We start from the raw sequence: 17,010 nt of genomic DNA on the forward strand, positions 1-17,010 counted from the left end.
TAAATAGACGTGCACATTAGAAAATGTCGGTGTGTATATTGCGGTACATTGGGTTAGCAAAATTTGAAACTACTTGTCGTCACTAGGCGACGCCGCGTTCAAACGCAATGTGAGGAGGATGCAGAGGGTAGATAGCCCCTTTCGCGCAACAATCGATGGCATGAGAGCTACTATGATGGCTCCTGAACACATCAGCAACCTTGACCGACAACTTGGGGATTTGATTGATGTCTCGATCGCGACAATACTGCCAGGACACTCATGCATGAATACACTAAATTACGGTTCATCGTCATCATCCTTGTAATGCAAAATCGTCTCGATTTCATGGAGGTGCGCGAGGGCGTCGGCGCGACCCCATTCGAACTGCTGGTTTGCCCAGTTTGCATTCGTCGAGACGAGGATCCAGTGGGGCAAGATCTTGCGCCATTTCCAAAAGTGAAACACATGCGACGGTGCGACGTTCCCGAGCGGCATCGGGTCATTGTTGGACATGCTGCCGTCAATGTACTTGTTGCCACGGAACGTCCGGAGGTAGTCGGGGTGGTACAGCGGCACGTGACCAGACGTGAGCATGCAGTCAACCATGTCCTCGTTGTCTCTCCACGACGTAACGAGCTCGTTCTCAAGACTCGGGACGCGCGTGATGCTGCAGTAGAACTTCTTATCGAGCTTCAAATACGTGTCGGGTTCGAGCTGCGCAAGCGTGTGTTGCTTGGTGAGTGGGATCCAATCGCGCCATCCCATGAATGTCTTCTTGTCAGCGTCGCGGATCAGTGTCAAGTTGGCCCCATGGAAGAAGTCGTTCACGTTTTTGTTCATGGCGAGAACGAGCGCAGGGAAGCATCCGGCCGACGCTCCAGAGAACACAGCGTCTGTCAAGTCGAACCTTTCCTGTGAGTAAGAGGGTGAGGAAATCTTGAAACAACACGGCCTGACAGACCTGGACGATTGATGCCACGCCGAGAAGGTAATTGTAGAAGCCACCACACCCGCCAAACCCGATTTGGATCGGTTCCCCTCGGACATGTGATGGAATGTTCCGAATGCGGCTCAGTGGTCGAGGAATGGATACGACGGCGTCTTCGTCTTCATGTGCGTCCTCGACGACATCGTGGCACACCCACATGGGGTCCAAGCAGCCGGCGGAGGTCGTCGCATGCACGATAGGCTAGAACATAGAGCATATACTTGTCATATCCCAGATCATTTGCTCGACACGACTTGCCGTACTCGAAAGACACGCGGAACCAGACCGCGAAAGTACTTCCACATAGTATGATCCTCGTTCTGGCTGTCTGCTGCTTTGCGCTTCATGCTTTTCCGCACCGAAGGAGAGTCAGCCTTCTCCACTACAGCTATTCCACCTTTCATTATTCCGCGTTCGACGGCGGGGGCAGGCGTCGTGCCGTCAGTCCACAGCGAGTCCATGATCGAGGGAACTGCCGACTTTTTTTACTCGTAACAACTTCACATGCTCAAATCATCGTCTCTGATTGGCTCATTCAACGTTTGCAAAACAATGCAATAAAAACACCGCGCACGCCACCTCAGTATGCAAAATCAAAGTACTGCAACGATCAACATTTAAAATTCCACTTTAACCAGGATTTCCCGGATATATCCGGATAAGTATTGTCTATTGCGGAACATGCAATGATCTCGATGTTAAGACGTCCATGCGCCCATCAACTCAACTCAACGGACAACCTAAGGCTGGGCATGGAACACAAGGAAGAAGGACAGAGGCAGCATGCAAGAAACACACGTGAGGATGGTGTCACGGGTGACACGAATGCGATGGATGTGCCATGTGACTGTCGCGAGATTCCATGCCCGACCCTTTCTCGAGATGTGTCCTTGACAAGCGAATATCTTGAGTTGTCCCTTCATGTTTGATGTGGTAACGGTTTATATGTTAAATTGTGGCAATGGCAGGTCCAACACACCCTGCCAAGGAGATGTGGTCAGCGATGTCATGATGAATGGATGGCAAACGAACCTGCATTCGCAAATCGAGAACCCGTGTTGTCATGTCTTCGTCCATCTCGCATTGCACTCCAATCGTTCGTGTCAACGGCGCCCCACACGTGCAGTTCTTCTTGATTTGTCCACACAAAACGCACTTGTAGTTGCCAGGCTGGTACGGACACACGTGGCCCTTCTTGGGCTCGCCGCATCGACTGCACCGATAGTTTCCTCGGCCGCCCTTTCCTGCCTCTTGTTCCTCTAGCGCACACACCTCCATCAATCCAGTCGTTTCCCATGCAACCTTCTTCGCGAAATGTTGGCGTACCTGTCGTGTCCGCCGCATTCGTCGCGTCCATCTCGGCCAAATCTCGACAAACTGTGCAAGTTGTCCGGATATATTCGAGCGATCACCGTGGTTATCCGGACGCCCCAACGATCCAAGAAATTGCATGTGTACATTAAGATTGCGCTCTCGACAAACTACGACACGACGACTGGCGTTCACTCGACATCAGCGAGCCGCGGCTCTACTTCAAGGGACCGATTGAAGCATAAGTCCTTGGTGGACAGCTGCAAGGGCGCGCACATGTGATCCTACAACACAGTCAGCACCATCACGAGACGGATGAGCTGCGTGCGTAACGTACCAGGAGGCGCTTGTCTGGCGTGAAGATGTACGGCGTCTTTTGGCACGGCAGCACGAGACGGACGACGTTCCCGCGCAGCCGCATCTTCTTGAGGTTGACCAGGTCGTTCTGGACAAAGTCCGGGTACTCTTGCGCCACGATAAACTGCTGTGCAATCAAACCGAGGTATGGGATCGACGGCAACGCGCCTTCCTTCATGAGCTTGTGCAGCGGTCTAGACGACAACAGCGTCAAGAGGCGATGTCGACCACGAATGGGTTGAAGAGAGGTACCGTGCTCCCTTCTCGGTCCATTGCTTGAGCTCTTGCCACAGCGTTCGCACCGGCGGCGGGAGCCGACCCCATGTCTTCTTCAACCGGAAGATCGACGAGTCGTTCAGCGCATACATGATCGCGACGAACCCATCAAAGTTGCGCAGGGGCGTCAAGCATTTGCCAGCGACCTGAACACTCGACAACTGAGCCAAGGGAGGGTTCACGTCCACCATCGGCACCGGGGTACCTTGACGTAGTAGCTCAATATTTGGCCGCGGTCGACCACGTCTTCCCGAGCAAGAATTTGGTTGATCACCCACAGAGACAAGTGGTTGTGCAGCATCCGCGACTTGTCGTACGCAGGCGTCAACACGGCCGACTTTTTGGACGCCATCAATTGCGATACTGTCGTGGAAACCGTTAGCACCCCATGCCATTGCCCAAAAGGAATCCCCATCGTGGCGGAGGAACATCTCACGTACCAGGGATCTTTTGGAAAAACCAATGTTGGAGCAGCGTGATTTGCGACGCCATGAGGCCGGGGTCGATGTCGAGTTGCCTACAACGCGTCACAAACCGCGAAATCAAGGCAGCATCATACCAGAGTCGAGCCACGCGGTCCAAGATGGAAAACCGACGCTTGGCTTGTGCAACGACCACCGGAGGTGGTTGTGGTAGTCCGTTCCGCGTGTCTGCGGTCGATGTGCTGGCGAATGCGAGCCGATCGCGGACGCTGGGGTTGGGCGGCGCGCTGGAAGAAGGTGTGGACGAGGAATCGGACAAGAAAGCGAGCGGCCGGGCGTGGTCAAAGTATGCCGCCAGTGCAGCATACTCGGCGTCGCAGTGACCGTGGGGCGAAAACGGCTGGCGCATCTGGCACGCTTTCACGAACGGCGCGATGTTACGCGTGGTGAGCCATTGCAGCACAACTGCATCCGAATCGACAATCGAAGGCAGCATCTGGATCACGAGGTTTGAAATCTCAAAGCACACGTCCATGGGGGGCGACGACGACTCTTGCAGGAGCTGGATCCAAACGTCAAGGCACCACAGGACAACGCGGCGTGCATACTGAACATGCGTCGACGGGGCGTCCGACACAAAATACTACCATCATGTGTGGACAACATGAGCCCGATGTGCACGTGGAAAGGACGGGAAGACTGCTTGAAACGTAGCCGAGGTGCCAGGAAATCCAAAACTGTGCACGCACGACAATCATGACGTGGAATGTACCCGAAAGAACGCGAGGATGTCGGCCTTGTCGACGTGGAGGTGGCCCGACCAAAAGAATGCTTCAATGTCTTCGACAGAAGTATTGCGGTAGTGGAGAAATGTCGGCAGCAAGTCAGGCGCCGCGACTGCTTCGATGTCTTTGCAGTCGCCTGTTGACATGGACGTGTCGTTGGGTGGGGTCGCCTCTGGAGCTCCGATCACATCGTCGTGGGTCGGATGGCGATGGACGGCTGCGTGAAAGTCGGGGGACTCGGACAGAACTACAAACACCACAACGGTCATCCGTCTTCACATGACAACGCAAGCAGACAAAACTCGCGGGGCAAGACAACTTCAGGGCCGACGACATCGATTCATATGCAAGACCATTCAACGTACTCATGGAAGACGACGATGACGACGACGACATGGCGAGGGCCGAATCCAACATGACCATCCCGGCGTTGGATGGCGACACGTTGAGGTTGGTGTTGCTCTCCTGCTTCAACATGGGGTTGGCTGCCGCCGACAAAGGTGGCGCTGTCGAGTGCTGGGCTTCAAACAATTGGCGCGCGGACTTTCCGCTGAGGTCTGGCGCGTGCACGTCCACGTCGGGATGTGTGACCAAGTACCCGTACACTTCGGGTCCTCCGTACAAGGCCGCGTAGTGGATGGCTTGACGGTACACGTTGCAAATGTCGCGCGGGTTCGCTTGTTCGTTGATCAAGAGCCGGACGGTGTCGAGGACGGCGGCCGTGTCTTTCTGAACTACCTGACCTTGGATCAGCGCGCCGCGCGATACCGCGAGCATCAATGGCGTCCACCCGTCCAACGTGCGCGCGTTTACGTCGGCTTTGCCTTCGGACAATAACACGGCACATGTTTGAAGGTCCGCGGCGCTGGCGGCGTAATGGAGCGGTGTCTCGCCTCGCAGCGCCTTGACACTCGGATCAGCGCCGTAGTCCAACAGGGCGGTCGCGACCTCGGACTGTCCTTCCTTGGCTGCACAGGCCAAGGCGCTGCACCCTGTGTGCCACCCCCTTAGGTCGATGTTGATCGTTTTGGACAACTCCATGAGGGTGTCAACGCCTTCAAGGCACCCCGTCGACGCGAGGAGCATCAATGGCGTATACCCAAAGTGATCGACTCCGTCGATGACAGCACCATGGCGAACTAGTTTGTGGATGATCTGCCGGACTTTGTCTGGCCACGCGACAGGCGGCGCTTGAGTTTGCTTGCTGGTGGGCTGTTGGGTGTCGATGGAAAGCGGTGCACCGAGCAAGTGGAGGGGGCCGCGCCCGAGAGCCGTGAGCTGTTTGGTCTTGGCGCCGTGTTGGAGCAAGTATGAAACCACATTTACGTGAAAGTAGCTCACGGCCACGGACAGCGGGGTCAGGTCATTGTCGGAAATGTAGTTGACCTAAACGAAAGGCACGGTCGGCATCGCAAGCGACGTGCACAGCGAGTACAGATCGAGACGTACTTCGGCTCCGTTGGCGAGCAACATTTGAACCGACCCAACCGCCCCTCGCTGACACGCCTGCAGGAGGGCGACGTTCCACAGCGACTTGTTGCTTCCAAGAATCTTGACATAGTTTGGATTGGAAATGAACGCCATGCGATGGGGAGGGGTTGACATGTTGAGCAGAGAGACCACGTCGTTGTACGGCCTGATTTCCCACATAAAGAACGCCGGGATCCATGGCGCACAGCACATACCAGAGGACGACGTTCGTGCCGTTGAGGGTGACGAGGACGTGGCCCTTGGACACGATGCCCCCGAGCGCGGCTTGGCCATGCGCCGTGATGTTCTTGACCATGGCGCCACATCGGTACGTAGACTCGGCCTCAAAGCCGAGGCCAAGGCGCCAGTCACCATCGATCGAGAACGCGATTTGTTCCTTGAAGATGTCTTCGAGAACGGCCGGGATCGTCACATTCTGGACAAACTCCATCGCGGCGCCGAGGATGCCGAGCACGTTGATGCTGGTTCCACTCGGGTGCTGCTTCTTCTCGTGCTTGGGTTGCATCGCCGTGAGCAAGTGCTTGAGTGTGAGCAAGTTCTCTAGCCCGGAATTCACCAGCATAAAGGTAAAGATTGGAATCAAGTCGTCAGTGTCGAGCGTCGACTGCGACGTCGACGTTGGGACGAGCGAGTTGAACCCGAGGCCATCGCTCGTCACTTGGTACACAAACTCGGACATGGGGTGTTCATCGCTGTACGTGGCTTGAATCTCGTCCACGGCTTCCACGAGCGCGTTGTACTTGTCGATGGGGAGCGAGTACGACCCGAGGTGGCCAAGGAGTTTGCACGCTAAAAGTGCATCACCCATGAGATCGGGGACCCCTGCGAGTAGACGATGGCGGAGGAATATGGTGGCAACGCACCGTCGCGCCACTCGGAAGGAGACAGTTGATGCGGAGAAATGTCAAAGAACGCTTGGTCTTTGCCTTGCAGCCATCGAAGTTTCTTGTTCAGACTGGCCTCAAGCTCCCCGTTCACTTGGCGGCGGATGGCGCTGTAGAGACCATCATGAAGCGGCAGGAACAGCGCTTGCTCAACTTGGCGGTGGATGCAGTTGTCCACGAGTTGGGCCTACCCAGACCAAGCACCATGAGACAAGGTCTCGGCCATTGTCACCCGGTTCAAAATCCGAGCTCACATGCCACAGTACGTACCAGCATCATATCTCGGTCCTCGACGTCATCGTCGAGGTCGTCGAGGTCGTCATCGCCGTCGTCGACGCACGCGCGCAAAGCAACCCCGTACTTGGCTTGCACTTGGGCGCACATGGTGCTGATAAACTCCTGCAACGTCGAGAAAGCGTGCGTCGAGCGGCTGTCAAAGTGCTTAACAAAATGAAGGCACTTGTTGGCCTCGGGGGACGTCTTGGCGTAGTCGCTGCTCTGGAGTGGGAGGAAGAAAAACCAAGTCAGGTGCGTCAAGCCCCGATCAAGTCGTACCAAGATCTTGCGGAGTTCGTTGGCAAGGCGCGTTATGGGGTCGGCGTGAAGAGCCGAATGCCGATTCCACGGATGGTATTGGAGCTGTTGTTGCTGCGGTGCCGTCGACAGGACGTTCGCGGCAGATATGGATCGCGTCATGACGGCTGCCGCTCCCACCGACGGAATACCGGACGACGATTTGGTCATATCCAACAGCCCTCGATTCGTGCTGCCTTCGAGCACGCGACTTAGGTGCTCGACCCACTGCTTGCAGTCATCATCGTCCTTGGCCTGGCACACGAGCGAATTGAAGCCCCGGATGAGCTCAAAGCAGTGCTCTCGCTTTGACTTGCGGATGTCCATGTACCGCACCGTCGTGTTCGGGTCGTCTAGCGCGATCTCCCCCTTTAGCTGCGCGAATCGATGGCTTTTGTAGTACTGAAGAGTTGAGTACGGCTCGCCCGTCGTCGTGTTCGATCGCGTCAGCAGCACAAAGTACCGCTTCTTCCAGCTCTTCCAGATCTTGCCCTGTTTAACGAGCCACCCGCTGTAGATAAGGTTGCCACCCCCGCCCATCATCGAGGACGGCGGTCCGTTTCCGCCAGAAGGACCCTGTGGCATGCTCATTTGCCGATGGATCGCGTTTGATTGCGTTCGCCGTGCACCTGCATTGGCAGTGTGCCGCTGCGACCTTGTTCGCCCGGAGTTTGTCAAATCGTACGTTCCATGGTCATCGTCAAAGTCGTTGTCACTGTCCTCCATGACATATACCGTAGCAGAGGACGGTGTTTGCGCCGGACGAGACGAGGACATGTCACGGTGGCTGCGACTGCGGCTTGCGCTCAACGTGCGCTGGTGATCATTCAACGAGATCTGGAGCGGGCCAGTCGAACGATGCGAGTGATGCAGTCGATTTGCTTCTTGCTGTCGATGCTCGTCAACGCCTTTGGAGAAGATGCTGCGCAGGTCTCCGGGTTCCATCGTCGCACGTGCAACGCGACCGGGGAGGGATGCCCGATATGAAATGCAGCGTCGTGTCGATAGACTACTTTGTTTGCAATGTTTCTTACAGGGAGTTGACTTTTATTAAAATTCCATCCAATTTTCTTTTAATACCAGGCAAGTATTATTCGTCGAGGCTGTCGTGGCACTTTAAATTTCTCTCAATCTTTTTTAGATCACCCAATTCCAAGGTTTGTGCTGTTCGCTTGTCGACACCATAGTAGTTGCTTCACTCAAGCACTGCCATTTCCCGCGCATCTTGCATCACCATGGAGCCCACTGCACGGAGCCCAAACGTGCGTGTCATTTCCTGGAATGCAGTGACAGGTGAGCGGGATTCGTTGTCTGACGATTATGAATGCAACGAATCAGCGACGCCAAATGAATTCTATTTTAACCAACCCGATGTTGCATCCGGATATCCCAATTAACCGGAATTTGTGGCGGCAGCGGTTTTTCGAGGATTTTGCAACCGGCCATGAGCGCCATCGCGGTAGTCGATGTGTTGATGGGCCTGAAGAGCTGACCAATGTATTGTGCTTGACGCCTATAGTTTGCAGCGGCGGTGTCCGATGCGATGGATTCCATCAAGAAGTACTCGGACGACTGGCAGAAGCGACTCATCGCGCTGCAGGAGATCCAAAAACAATTCCAATCGATTGAAAACACGACGATCACAGTGCCGGTGGACACATGGCGCGTCCTCAAGCCACTAAAGGACATGATCCAAGACTTACGATCCCAGATTGTCAAGGAGGTTTGCGCAACGCTCGCCCTCATGAGCAAGGTGTGTCTGCTTGCACTCCGCGCTTACAATTGAAGTTGTGGGAATTCCTTGTAGGTTGCGCGAGACTCGATGTCGCCACTGGTTCGAGATCTCCTCCCCGTTTTGGTGGAAGTGCGGGGCGGTGGCAACAAAGTCTGCGGCGCCTATTGCGGCGAATGCGTCGAAGTACTCGTATCGACAGTTGTGACCAAAGGACCGACGTTGCGATACCTGGTCGACGCGGTCGTCGAGAGCAAGAATAAAGGAATCCGAGCGTGCTGTATTGGCGCCCTCACACTAGTGCTGGTGCACTGGAGCACTGTCCTCGACAAAAGCGACGTGCAACAGATCGAAGTCGGAATGAAGAGCGCGTTGTACGACGCGAGTTCGACGTGTCGGTCGGCGTCGCTCACGTTTTTCCAGCGATTTCAGCAAAAGTTCTCGAAGCGAGCGGCGCTGCTGCTCACGACGGTCGACTTCAAAGTCCAGAGGCGTCTCGAATCGCTCCCTTTGCTTCAAGACAGCGCGACGACAACGACCCCACAAGCGTTCTTACCTCGATCGAACGTACGTGCCCACAGACATTCAGGATATTATTGCGTTCCGTGGCATATTCGTTTGTGTTGCGAATGTGCCGGGGGCGAGCCGTCGTGCATCTGCTCTATGAAATTTTAGTCAAGCTGGAGCCTTCTGTGGGCGAAATGACCCAAAGCACCTTGTGTCGTTGGCCTCATAGAGCAATTCAATGGACGGCGATGCGTTTGATAACGATAGTCGCCACGATACCGGTGTGCGCCAACGACAAGATGATGACGACAACGTCAGGATCGCCGAAGCCGATGGCGACGTCGAGATTGGAGACCGCGTGTGCATTTCCGAAAAAGAATTATTTGGCCATGTGCGATACATCGGTAAGACGCGTCGTGTTCAGCGGCATCGACATGTCAACATGTTGAAAAAATATCGTGTTGAGATCGTGCACTCGATGGCAGTGCGTATCAAGTGTTTTACTGATGATTTCATGACTCGGGTAGGCGACGTGGCTGGCTTCACAGGGCCATGGGTTGGCATTCAACTGGATCACGCTGACGGTAAAAACGACGGTAGCATCAAGGTACGACATCACGTCGGTATGCCCAACCTGAACGAGTGGAGGGTCGGTACACCAGGGGCAATACTACTTTCGATGCAAACCAAAGCACGGCGTATTTGTACGTCCGAGTCAGGTCTGTCGACCGTATTGGCATCAACCAGAACTCATGATCAAGCATCGCTCTGTAGATTTTTCTCACGAAACGGTATGTGGTTGACAAAGGGTTTGGAGGGATGGCTGGGGAGTAGTAGAGCGGGATTTGTGGGCGATCGTGTGCCCCAGGTCTCGCTCGGGCACGTGGGCACCTGACCTCGTTTGTCTGCAGCCATTCCAAAGTGACTAAAGGCTGCTTTTGTCGATGCCGTGGGCGAGATACCTTTTCCGCCCGGCCCGTTTTGGCTGGCTCATGGCGCTTGTTTAGCTGTTGCATGCCACGGTCGTTTTGTGTCGGATTGAATTGAACGTGTGGTGAGTAGACATGTCTCGTTCGATCAAGTCGACGATAAAGCGGACGATGGCTATGCCATCCAGGAAGAAGGCGATGGGGATGAGTCGTCTGGAGTGCGGTGCGAAGAGGCCGAGGCCGAAGACGATACCCTCGTGGCTGGTCCACGCGAGGACGACGATGAACCACCGCTGAAGAAGCTGTTGGATTCCATGCTGGATGCGCAGCGAGGGTTTCTCGACTTCATGTTTCTCAACCTGAACGTCGAAATGGATCACTTGGACGTGTTCCAAAAGAGCGCGGCAATTGCGTCGTCTGCCGATGCGATTGCGTACTGCGATCAAGTGCGCAACATTTGCCAGGAAAAGATCGACGCCGTGTCTGCCTTCATGGAGAAGATCGTCGAAGCCCAGCAAAAGGCCATGGAAACATAACACGGACCACGCAAATCGTCCCACGGCGCAAGCGGTCCAGTCGACGCCATGGACATATCAGGCACAGCGCCCTCATTCTGCTCACTCGACTAGATGACGATGCCGTACTCACGTCAAATAATGTCGACGGAATGTACATGAAGGTCTTGCATCACACTGCAGTGCCCGTCAAGTTTACGGGCAAGAGCTATAAATTTTGCCGCCGGCGCTGCAATGGAGCTGCTCTTTGTACAATGCACACATGCTTCGCTTCATGCTAGATAGATTTGCCTGCGATGGCGAGTACCCTTTCGCAATGGTCCAGCGAGCGACGACGAACAAATTGCGCGAAGTGCAGGGGAGACTTGATTTTAGCACGCGATTAAAAAAAGAGCCCATACCATCGATTCTTGGCGGTGAAGAGAGCATGCTCGAAGAAGAACGCCATGCTGATGACCATACCACACATAAGGACCGAGTGGAAACGATGCTCCGGGTTGAGGAGGTACGGCATGCCGTGGGTGATGGTCAAGAGAGCGGCGGAGATCGCAAACGGGAGCATGCCACCAAACATTCCTTCCAGGGTAAATTGCCGCTGAGCTTGTGGATGGAGCAATGCAAACCCTACGTCATGGAAGAGTAGTTGCATCAAAGACCGCGCAGGGTCAGCATGATTCAGTCGTAAGGTGGGTACCCTGGCCAGACAGATGGAAGAGCGGTGCTCCGTGGATGAGCGAGTAGAATGAGCCTGTATCGAATGGCATTAGGCACCGGTGGTCGAGCGTAGGGTACCTGAAAGTGACAGGTACAATCCGAGAAGACTCAAGCCAAACCAGAGCCGTTTTGACTGAACCAGAGCTACCCACCACTGCCAATGTGCTGCGATGCTTGGAATCAATATCACGACTACATATAGCAACACGGCAATGGGGAGGATTCCAGGGAAGCTGCTGGACGAAGAAGATGTCGGTTCGGAAGCCGCGGCGGACGACACGAGATGCTCCTGGAGTCGAGACACCCATCCATCTTCTGAAGTCGACACCTGCACCATCTTGGCGTTGTTGGCATGGACGGCCAGTGACCGAGAACCAGTCGCAGGATACGAAACAAGGATATGGAGACCCGCCTCTGGAATGTTCGGAAGGTTGTGCAGGGTCTTGAACGAGACAATGGTGTCGTCAAAATCTACTTCTTCGTTTGGTTTGGGCGGCGTTGCAGAAGGCGGTGGCAGTGGCAGCGCAAAGAATCGCGTGGGCAACGGCGCCTCATTGTCCAGACGACGCACGGCGCGCTCAAACACCAGTTTCGCATCGAGAGATGTCGACATGAAGACGATGACGTCTTGGGTGCGACCTTCATGGAGCACAAATTCTTTGTACTTGGGAGCTTCTTCAATGGAAAGGATCACAGCGTCGCCGACAAACACACCAGGCGTCATGGCATCGGAGGGCGTGACCAACGTAGAGTTCTCCGAGTAAAAGTAGTCTTCAATGAAGTGATCAGACGCAGAAGTGTCCCCAACTTCACTCGCTACGACAACGCCACTGAGCAACGCCGGCGCTGCCCAGAGTAGACACAAGAAGGTCGCTCGCATTTGCCCACGTGCCCACCAGCCCTAACACTATATATGTCCATGCCCATGCATTATTTGATTTTCACTAACACTATTTACGTACTTGGTCGAATGAATTCTACAGCGAAGCAAAGTGCAATCCTCCACGGCGCACTGCGGCACCATGGGCGAGTTCGATTCTGACGACGAGGAGCAAGCTGTTGTGGGGCATTATACGTTGCATGAGGAAATTGGCCGGGGAACGTATGGCGTCGTGTATGAAGCAAGGCACAACGTTAGTGGGAACAAGGTGGCCATCAAACGACTGCTTCCCAGACACGATGCAAGTTCATCCGACGAAGTTGGAGTGATGCAGCGACTCGCGGGGGCGCCACATATCTTACAGCTTCAAGAAGTTCTCCACGAGCAATATCAGCACGAACCTACGACGTTCATCGTGTCGGAGTTCATGGAGAGTGACCTGGAAACTGTCATCAGGGCTACCGATGCCCTCCCACAACTGTCCCTTCCACAGATCAAGAGTTACCTTCGCATGACAATTCAAGGACTTGCAGAGTGTCATGCACGCCACATTATCCATCGCGATGTCAAACCGAACAACATTCTCCTTGGCTCGAATGGCAATGCAATGCTCGCGGACTTTGGAATGGCCGTCGTGGTTCCAGAACTTGCTGCACGTGCAACGTCGACGTGGACGCTGAGTTTTCAAGTCGTCACGCGCGCATACCGTGCCCCGGAACTGCTCTTTGGTCTGAAACAATATGACACGAGTGTCGACATGTGGGCGGTGGGGTGTCTGTTTGGTGAACTCTTCCTGCGTCGAGTTTGGTTTGATGGTGCATCCGACATCGACCAACTCAACCGCATCTTTCGCGCGTTGGGGTCGCCTGACGAGCAGCATTGGAGCGTAAGATATTCGTCCCTGCTGTGCCATCGATGCTGATGGATCCTAGGCCGCCAAGACATTGCCGTTCTTCCTCGAATTCGCACCCACGTCGCCCCCTTCGCTTGTTACCCAGTTTCCAACTCTGCCTGCGACTGGCATCGATCTCCTCTCCAAGCTCCTTCGCCTCGATCCAACTGCGCGCATATCAGCGGCTGATGCCCTCGCCCATCCATTCTTTGCCGAATCACCGCTTGCATTGGATGCAGCGCTTCTGCCGATGGTGACACCTCCAGAACGTGGGCGAAAACGCCGTGCGTCATCGCTGGAAGACGAGCATGGCGACGCAGCAGAAGACGTGGGGGACGTTCCCATGAAAGGCCGTCGGTTGTTCTAACACCATCGTGGAAGAAAGTACGACCTGTTAAGTTTCACATGACCTTGGCGATACTCTCCCAGACCAGAACTTCGCTATTTTGTTCATTTTCCTGCAATGCCGTCACGTTTGCGTCAGGTAACGCGCCGGAGTTTGCGCCGTAGCGAGTCCTTCTGTCATGTCAAGGTTCATGGCTGCATCATCGAGCACAACCAGACTGTGCCTTCACCGCGATTCAAACCACGAAAACGACAAGTAGCTCCGTATACTGTTCGAGGGAAGAGTGTCGGCAGAGGTGCGGGATGTATGGATTCTAGGACGACGGGAGTCTGCGAGTCTAGAGGCTAGGCTTCAGTGCTATTGATTAACTTGAGGCTGTCTTGTAGCTTTGCGGTGTAGCGGTTGAGCGCATCAATGATCTCGTCGTCTTCACGCTCCCGTGTTTGGGACTCCTGGACAAGGAGGTTTTGGATCTTGGCGATTTCTTCTTGTGCCAAGTGCTGGAACTTGCCGTCCCCCCGCAGCCGCGTCTTGGTGTACATGTCGAGGGATTCCTTGAGCTCCGTTGCCTTGACTTCGCGGTCGCGCCGCTCTTTGGAGAACTGGTCGGCGACGAGCTGTTCGTGGTCCGACAGTCGCTTCAGAATCTCGGCTTCCCGCTCCAGCCGCCGCGTCCGTTCGGCTTCGAACGCGTCCATAAAGTTGCTCAGCTTGGCTGTTAGCTCGTTTGTTCGGGCTTCAATCACCTACGCCGATCATGTCGTCACGATAGAGATTTCGATCGATGGGTTGGATGGTACTTGTGGAATGTGCACTTTTTCGTACTCGAACTGGGCTTCAAGGGCCTGGATTTTATCGGCAAGTGCTTGCAGTCGTCCGTCGACTTTGGCCATCCAGTCGGCCAGAAGCGCGTCAAACTTGGCCGTCATGGCAGCAACACTGTCGTCACACAACGCTTGAAGGGACTTGTTCATTTCGAACCGTCGTTTGGTTTCTGCATTCAGCGCCTTCTCGAGCCGGGACATGTCGGCGCGCATTTCGGCGAGGCGATGCTCATCTCGCTCCCGTCGTTGCTACGAGAACGACGTCAAGACATGCAAGGGGCTGACGATAGCAGGGTGGCCAAGGGCTCGACAGAACAGTACCCGTGTGCCAATGCGCATGTTGTCGTCGAACGACGCAAACGCACTCATCATTTTGTTGAGTTTTGTTTTAGTCTGGGTTGTTGCCAGCGTTCCAATCGTGTCGGGGGCGGCCTCCCCATCGTCTTGCTGGTTCGGTCGGGCGGCTTTATCTTGCGCAGCCGCAGGGTCCATGGCAGATTGCACAAGTGTAACGATCGCGACGGTTGGACCAGTCGTCGGCAGGTTGACAAATTCCAAGCCACCATGTCGATGGCCGTGGCGATCAAGGACGTCGAGCAGTGGACGCATGTGAAGGAAACGAACCCGGACAAATTGCTAGGTAAGCGCCGTGTCGACATTCGCCAGGCGGTCATCGCGCGCGAGGAATAGTGATCGATGTGTACCAAGACTGGTGTGGCCCGTGCCGCGTGTTGGAACCGACATATAAACGAATCTTTACCGACATCCCTGGCGCCGACTCGAGGTTGCTGTTTGCATCGGTAGGACGACGACAGCACATGCCCCGTGCAGCGCCTCAGGTTCTTGTAGGTATCTGCTACGTTAACGGTGGAAAACATTGCCGACAACAAGTGCTGTAAACCGCGCTTTGTGTTGTATCGGGTACGCCGGCACTTGTCGTGCTGTTACGAAGGTCATGGGGTGGCGTACAGGACAAGAAGATTGTTGCGGACATTATCGGTGTCAACGTGCCAACGCTGGAAGCCGCCGTCAAGCAAAATCTACCCGCGCGAAAGGCAGATGACGACGGTGATCCGTAGAAGTTTATGGGGCAAACATCGAGCTCACGACGTGGAGTATGACGAGAGTACGCTCGACGGATGTAAAGAGATCAAACATGCAGCTATGTATGTTAACAGGTACAAAGATCAATCGAAGGTCCTTTCCACGACGGACGCGTCGTCCAGCTCAAACGACGGCTCGGACTCGGTTGACGTGCAGCTACATTCGTCGAACGAGCCAGCCATCGTTTGGTTGTCACCAACGAGCTCTGGTGGAAAGAACGAGCGCGGGGTGCATGGTGGTGATCGCATGCAGTGTGTGCTGCTTTCCAGATCTTGGACAAGCGATGACCTAAACAGGCATGAAGCGACATGGTGCAAGGAAAACGAGGGCGAAAAATGGAAAAGTTGCCAGAGGACGTGTCGCGGTGCCACAGGTGCGTCGTGAATGCAGGCGCAGCAAGATCACTAGTCGCGTCGCACTTGCCATACTTGCACCGCTTGCACTGGTCTCTGGGCATGTGCATTCGATCACGTATAGTCGAACATGCCGAGACGACTACCTGTATGAAAAGTTCTGGCAGACGTGGAAGGCGACATCGTTAGTGCTTTGACCATTCGCACATCAAAACACATAGAACGACTGTGTTGTACGTGGTTGCCTACGCCCACAACAGCATCAGCAGCGGGAAGCGGGTGGCACATCCTTCGCCCCACCACAGCGACTGCACTTCCAATCGCCCTGCACAGTGCGTTCGTTCAATGGGCGATAGCTGAGGCCATCGTACCGGCCACCAGATTGTGTTTGCTTTGCGCTTCTTTTGTGCTCTCTAAAGCGGGAAAGGAGGTGACAATGTTGATACCTTAAGACTTACTGGGGGCTCCAGTGGAGACAGCGAATTGTCTTCGGCGTTGTTGCTTGGCGCCAGGGTGGGGAGTCTAGATAGTTCAAATCAGGTGCACCAGAGGTGACAACTCCATGTGCACTGGAGGAGGGAATCCTGTTGGGGCTCGAGGAAAGGCGGCAACGCAAAGTATTTTCTCGTTGGCGGCGCGACGTGGATGTCTCGAGTGTGGTTCACGATCCAAGCCAACTCTTCGTCTTGGTTGTCGATGATGTTGCCATCGTTGAACGTATAACTGGTATTGTGGTTCGTTTGGTTGCACCTACATGCGAATCCACACCATGTCAACTTCGTCCGGCAGCAGGGTGACATACTCATGGTTCTCTCTATCCTCTTCGTCAACGCGCGCGTTTACACCGTCCTCGCTGTTATAACACCAGATGGACGAGAACGTCGAGCCTTTCTCACCAAGGCACTTGGTCCAGTCGACACGAGGAAGCGCCGCGTACTCCGACCGCGCCGCCCATGACCTTTTTGTGTTCTACACATGTACGCAGTCAAGACGTTGCTCACGTAATGCTTCACAACTTCGAAGCGCGTTGCTGCATCTGTGACGTCGCATCCTTTCATTGCGTAGTGCTCGCCGATGGACCTTCGTCGGGTGTCGCGATCGGTAGCGAACGAGTTCGCAAGTGGTCGGAAAGGACATGTACATGG

At 54.8% G+C, this 17,010-nt stretch overlaps 9 protein-coding genes across 17 annotated transcripts; 3 read left to right on the forward strand and 6 right to left on the reverse strand.

The window, feature by feature from the left end:
• Window positions 1-200: 200 nt before the first annotated feature.
• On the reverse strand, window positions 201-1,457 carry H310_06057. 2 transcript variants are annotated; one of them, XM_008870962.1, is made up of 4 exons: window positions 1,410-1,457; window positions 1,234-1,358; window positions 944-1,171; window positions 201-894 (listed from the first exon to the last, which is right to left on the reverse strand). In XM_008870962.1, exons 1-4 carry the CDS (start codon window positions 1,429-1,431, stop codon window positions 280-282), a joined length of 990 nt encoding a protein of 329 aa, XP_008869184.1. In that variant the 5' UTR covers window positions 1,432-1,457; the 3' UTR covers window positions 201-279. The 2 variants fall into 2 exon arrangements, with proteins under 2 accessions (XP_008869184.1, XP_008869183.1); XM_008870961.1 differs by having other exon boundaries at window positions 1,234-1,457.
• Window positions 1,458-1,643: 186 nt separating this feature from the next.
• On the reverse strand, window positions 1,644-2,342 carry H310_06058 (hypothetical protein). Its single transcript, XM_008870963.1, has 3 exons — window positions 2,297-2,342; window positions 2,003-2,229; window positions 1,644-1,950 (listed from the first exon to the last, which is right to left on the reverse strand). The coding sequence occupies exons 1-3, from the start codon at window positions 2,325-2,327 to the stop codon at window positions 1,912-1,914; spliced, it is 297 nt and encodes a 98-aa protein (XP_008869185.1). The 5' UTR covers window positions 2,328-2,342; the 3' UTR covers window positions 1,644-1,911.
• Window positions 2,343-2,405: 63 nt separating this feature from the next.
• Window positions 2,406-8,070, reverse strand: H310_06059 (hypothetical protein). Of its 3 annotated transcripts, XM_008870964.1 has the most exons (13): window positions 7,052-8,070; window positions 6,767-6,994; window positions 6,476-6,683; window positions 5,807-6,401; window positions 5,571-5,757; window positions 4,487-5,507; window positions 4,109-4,368; window positions 3,474-3,979; window positions 3,355-3,431; window positions 3,120-3,277; window positions 2,891-3,060; window positions 2,619-2,832; window positions 2,406-2,565 (listed from the first exon to the last, which is right to left on the reverse strand). In XM_008870964.1, exons 1-13 carry the CDS (start codon window positions 8,012-8,014, stop codon window positions 2,473-2,475), a joined length of 4,680 nt encoding a protein of 1,559 aa, XP_008869186.1. In that variant the 5' UTR covers window positions 8,015-8,070; the 3' UTR covers window positions 2,406-2,472. The 3 variants fall into 3 exon arrangements, with proteins under 3 accessions (XP_008869186.1, XP_008869187.1, XP_008869188.1); XM_008870965.1 differs by having other exon boundaries at window positions 2,619-3,060; window positions 7,052-7,612; XM_008870966.1 differs by having other exon boundaries at window positions 2,891-3,277; window positions 7,052-7,612.
• Window positions 8,071-8,493: 423 nt separating this feature from the next.
• Window positions 8,494-10,930, forward strand: H310_06060. Of its 2 annotated transcripts, XM_008870967.1 has the most exons (8): window positions 8,494-8,528; window positions 8,589-8,822; window positions 8,877-9,368; window positions 9,538-9,712; window positions 9,836-9,915; window positions 9,971-10,027; window positions 10,083-10,099; window positions 10,371-10,930. In XM_008870967.1, exons 1-8 carry the CDS (start codon window positions 8,514-8,516, stop codon window positions 10,771-10,773), a joined length of 1,473 nt encoding a protein of 490 aa, XP_008869189.1. In that variant the 5' UTR covers window positions 8,494-8,513; the 3' UTR covers window positions 10,774-10,930. The 2 variants fall into 2 exon arrangements, with proteins under 2 accessions (XP_008869189.1, XP_008869190.1); XM_008870968.1 differs by having other exon boundaries at window positions 10,083-10,930.
• A 165-nt stretch (window positions 10,931-11,095) lies between these two features.
• Window positions 11,096-12,367, reverse strand: H310_06061. 2 transcript variants are annotated; one of them, XM_008870969.1, is made up of 3 exons: window positions 11,545-12,367; window positions 11,447-11,500; window positions 11,096-11,376 (listed from the first exon to the last, which is right to left on the reverse strand). In XM_008870969.1, the coding sequence occupies exons 1-3, from the start codon at window positions 12,344-12,346 to the stop codon at window positions 11,135-11,137; spliced, it is 1,098 nt and encodes a 365-aa protein (XP_008869191.1). In that variant the 5' UTR covers window positions 12,347-12,367; the 3' UTR covers window positions 11,096-11,134. The 2 variants fall into 2 exon arrangements, with proteins under 2 accessions (XP_008869191.1, XP_008869192.1); XM_008870970.1 differs by having other exon boundaries at window positions 11,096-11,500.
• A 79-nt stretch (window positions 12,368-12,446) lies between these two features.
• On the forward strand, window positions 12,447-13,706 carry H310_06062 (CMGC/CDK protein kinase). The gene is made up of 2 exons (XM_008870971.1): window positions 12,447-13,232; window positions 13,279-13,706. The coding sequence occupies exons 1-2, from the start codon at window positions 12,489-12,491 to the stop codon at window positions 13,603-13,605; spliced, it is 1,071 nt and encodes a 356-aa protein (XP_008869193.1). The 5' UTR covers window positions 12,447-12,488; the 3' UTR covers window positions 13,606-13,706.
• A 103-nt stretch (window positions 13,707-13,809) lies between these two features.
• Window positions 13,810-14,946, reverse strand: H310_06063 (hypothetical protein). Its single transcript, XM_008870972.1, has 3 exons — window positions 14,730-14,946; window positions 14,385-14,657; window positions 13,810-14,330 (listed from the first exon to the last, which is right to left on the reverse strand). Exons 1-3 carry the CDS (start codon window positions 14,898-14,900, stop codon window positions 13,929-13,931), a joined length of 846 nt encoding a protein of 281 aa, XP_008869194.1. The 5' UTR covers window positions 14,901-14,946; the 3' UTR covers window positions 13,810-13,928.
• On the forward strand, window positions 14,925-15,684 carry H310_06064 (hypothetical protein). Its single transcript, XM_008870973.1, has 4 exons — window positions 14,925-15,048; window positions 15,099-15,208; window positions 15,258-15,329; window positions 15,380-15,684. The coding sequence occupies exons 1-4, from the start codon at window positions 14,973-14,975 to the stop codon at window positions 15,485-15,487; spliced, it is 366 nt and encodes a 121-aa protein (XP_008869195.1). The 5' UTR covers window positions 14,925-14,972; the 3' UTR covers window positions 15,488-15,684.
• A 199-nt stretch (window positions 15,685-15,883) lies between these two features.
• H310_06065 (hypothetical protein) lies at window positions 15,884-17,007 on the reverse strand (the record flags this gene model as incomplete). 4 transcript variants are annotated; one of them, XM_008870975.1, is made up of 7 exons in its annotated part: window positions 16,882-17,007; window positions 16,668-16,834; window positions 16,436-16,615; window positions 16,324-16,387; window positions 16,237-16,278; window positions 16,166-16,190; window positions 16,070-16,110 (listed from the first exon to the last, which is right to left on the reverse strand). In XM_008870975.1, coding segments are annotated over exons 1-7 (561 nt in total), but the record flags the coding sequence as incomplete, so codon positions are not given. The 4 variants fall into 4 exon arrangements, with proteins under 4 accessions (XP_008869198.1, XP_008869197.1, XP_008869196.1 ...); XM_008870974.1 differs by having other exon boundaries at window positions 16,166-16,278; XM_008870976.1 differs by adding an exon at window positions 15,884-15,961 and having other exon boundaries at window positions 16,012-16,110; window positions 16,166-16,615.
• Between the last annotated feature and the right edge of the window lie 3 nt (window positions 17,008-17,010).

The sequence above is a fragment of the Aphanomyces invadans genome (genome assembly GCF_000520115.1).
Source record: "Aphanomyces invadans strain NJM9701 unplaced genomic scaffold supercont1.10, whole genome shotgun sequence".
Taxonomy (NCBI): Eukaryota; Oomycota; class Saprolegniomycetes; order Saprolegniales; family Verrucalvaceae; genus Aphanomyces; species Aphanomyces invadans.

Excerpts from the sequence above, each read along its gene's own strand:
- H310_06057 (XM_008870961.1), bottom strand. The coding sequence starts at position 1,431 with ATGGACTCGCTGTGGACTGACGGCACGACGCCTGCCCCCGCCGTCGAA. Across the intron at positions 1,172-1,233 it reads TGGTTCCGCGTGTCTTTCGA|CCTATCGTGCATGCGACGAC; the intron begins GTACGGCAAGTC and ends TCTATGTTCTAG. Across the intron at positions 895-943 it reads GCGTGGCATCAATCGTCCAG|GAAAGGTTCGACTTGACAGA; the intron begins GTCTGTCAGGCC and ends TCTTACTCACAG.
- H310_06058 (XM_008870963.1), bottom strand. The coding sequence starts at position 2,327 with ATGGACGCGACGAATGCGGCGGACACGACAG. Across the intron at positions 2,230-2,296 it reads GAATGCGGCGGACACGACAG|AGGAACAAGAGGCAGGAAAG; the intron begins GTACGCCAACAT and ends TGTGTGCGCTAG. Across the intron at positions 1,951-2,002 it reads TTCTCGATTTGCGAATGCAG|GGTGTGTTGGACCTGCCATT; the intron begins GTTCGTTTGCCA and ends TCTCCTTGGCAG.
- H310_06059 (XM_008870964.1), bottom strand. The coding sequence starts at position 8,014 with ATGGAACCCGGAGACCTGCGCAGCATCTTCTCCAAAGGCGTTGACGAG. Across the intron at positions 6,402-6,475 it reads TCCTTCCGAGTGGCGCGACG|CGTGCAAACTCCTTGGCCAC; the intron begins GTGCGTTGCCAC and ends ATGCACTTTTAG. Across the intron at positions 3,980-4,108 it reads ACATCCTCGCGTTCTTTCGG|TATTTTGTGTCGGACGCCCC; the intron begins GTACATTCCACG and ends ACATGATGGTAG.
- H310_06060 (XM_008870967.1), top strand. Across the intron at positions 8,823-8,876 it reads CGCTCGCCCTCATGAGCAAG|GTTGCGCGAGACTCGATGTC; the intron begins GTGTGTCTGCTT and ends AATTCCTTGTAG. Across the intron at positions 9,916-9,970 it reads AAAACGACGGTAGCATCAAG|GGGCAATACTACTTTCGATG; the intron begins GTACGACATCAC and ends TCGGTACACCAG.
- H310_06061 (XM_008870969.1), bottom strand. The coding sequence starts at position 12,346 with ATGCGAGCGACCTTCTTGTGTCTACTCTGGGCAGCGCCGGCGTTGCTC. Across the intron at positions 11,501-11,544 it reads ATTGTACCTGTCACTTTCAG|GCTCATTCTACTCGCTCATC; the intron begins GTACCCTACGCT and ends CATTCGATACAG. Across the intron at positions 11,377-11,446 it reads CTTCCATCTGTCTGGCCAGG|GGTTTGCATTGCTCCATCCA; the intron begins GTACCCACCTTA and ends TCCATGACGTAG.
- H310_06062 (XM_008870971.1), top strand. The coding sequence starts at position 12,489 with ATGGGCGAGTTCGATTCTGACGACGAGGAGCAAGCTGTTGTGGGGCAT. Across the intron at positions 13,233-13,278 it reads CTGACGAGCAGCATTGGAGC|GCCGCCAAGACATTGCCGTT; the intron begins GTAAGATATTCG and ends GATGGATCCTAG.
- H310_06063 (XM_008870972.1), bottom strand. The coding sequence starts at position 14,900 with ATGGACCCTGCGGCTGCGCAAGATAAAGCCGCCCGACCGAACCAGCAA. Across the intron at positions 14,658-14,729 it reads ACATGCGCATTGGCACACGG|CAACGACGGGAGCGAGATGA; the intron begins GTACTGTTCTGT and ends TCGTTCTCGTAG. Across the intron at positions 14,331-14,384 it reads AAAAAGTGCACATTCCACAA|GTGATTGAAGCCCGAACAAA; the intron begins GTACCATCCAAC and ends TGATCGGCGTAG.
- H310_06064 (XM_008870973.1), top strand. The coding sequence starts at position 14,973 with ATGTCGATGGCCGTGGCGATCAAGGACGTCGAGCAGTGGACGCATGTG. Across the intron at positions 15,049-15,098 it reads GAACCCGGACAAATTGCTAG|TGATCGATGTGTACCAAGAC; the intron begins GTAAGCGCCGTG and ends CGCGAGGAATAG. Across the intron at positions 15,209-15,257 it reads CGAGGTTGCTGTTTGCATCG|GTATCTGCTACGTTAACGGT; the intron begins GTAGGACGACGA and ends AGGTTCTTGTAG.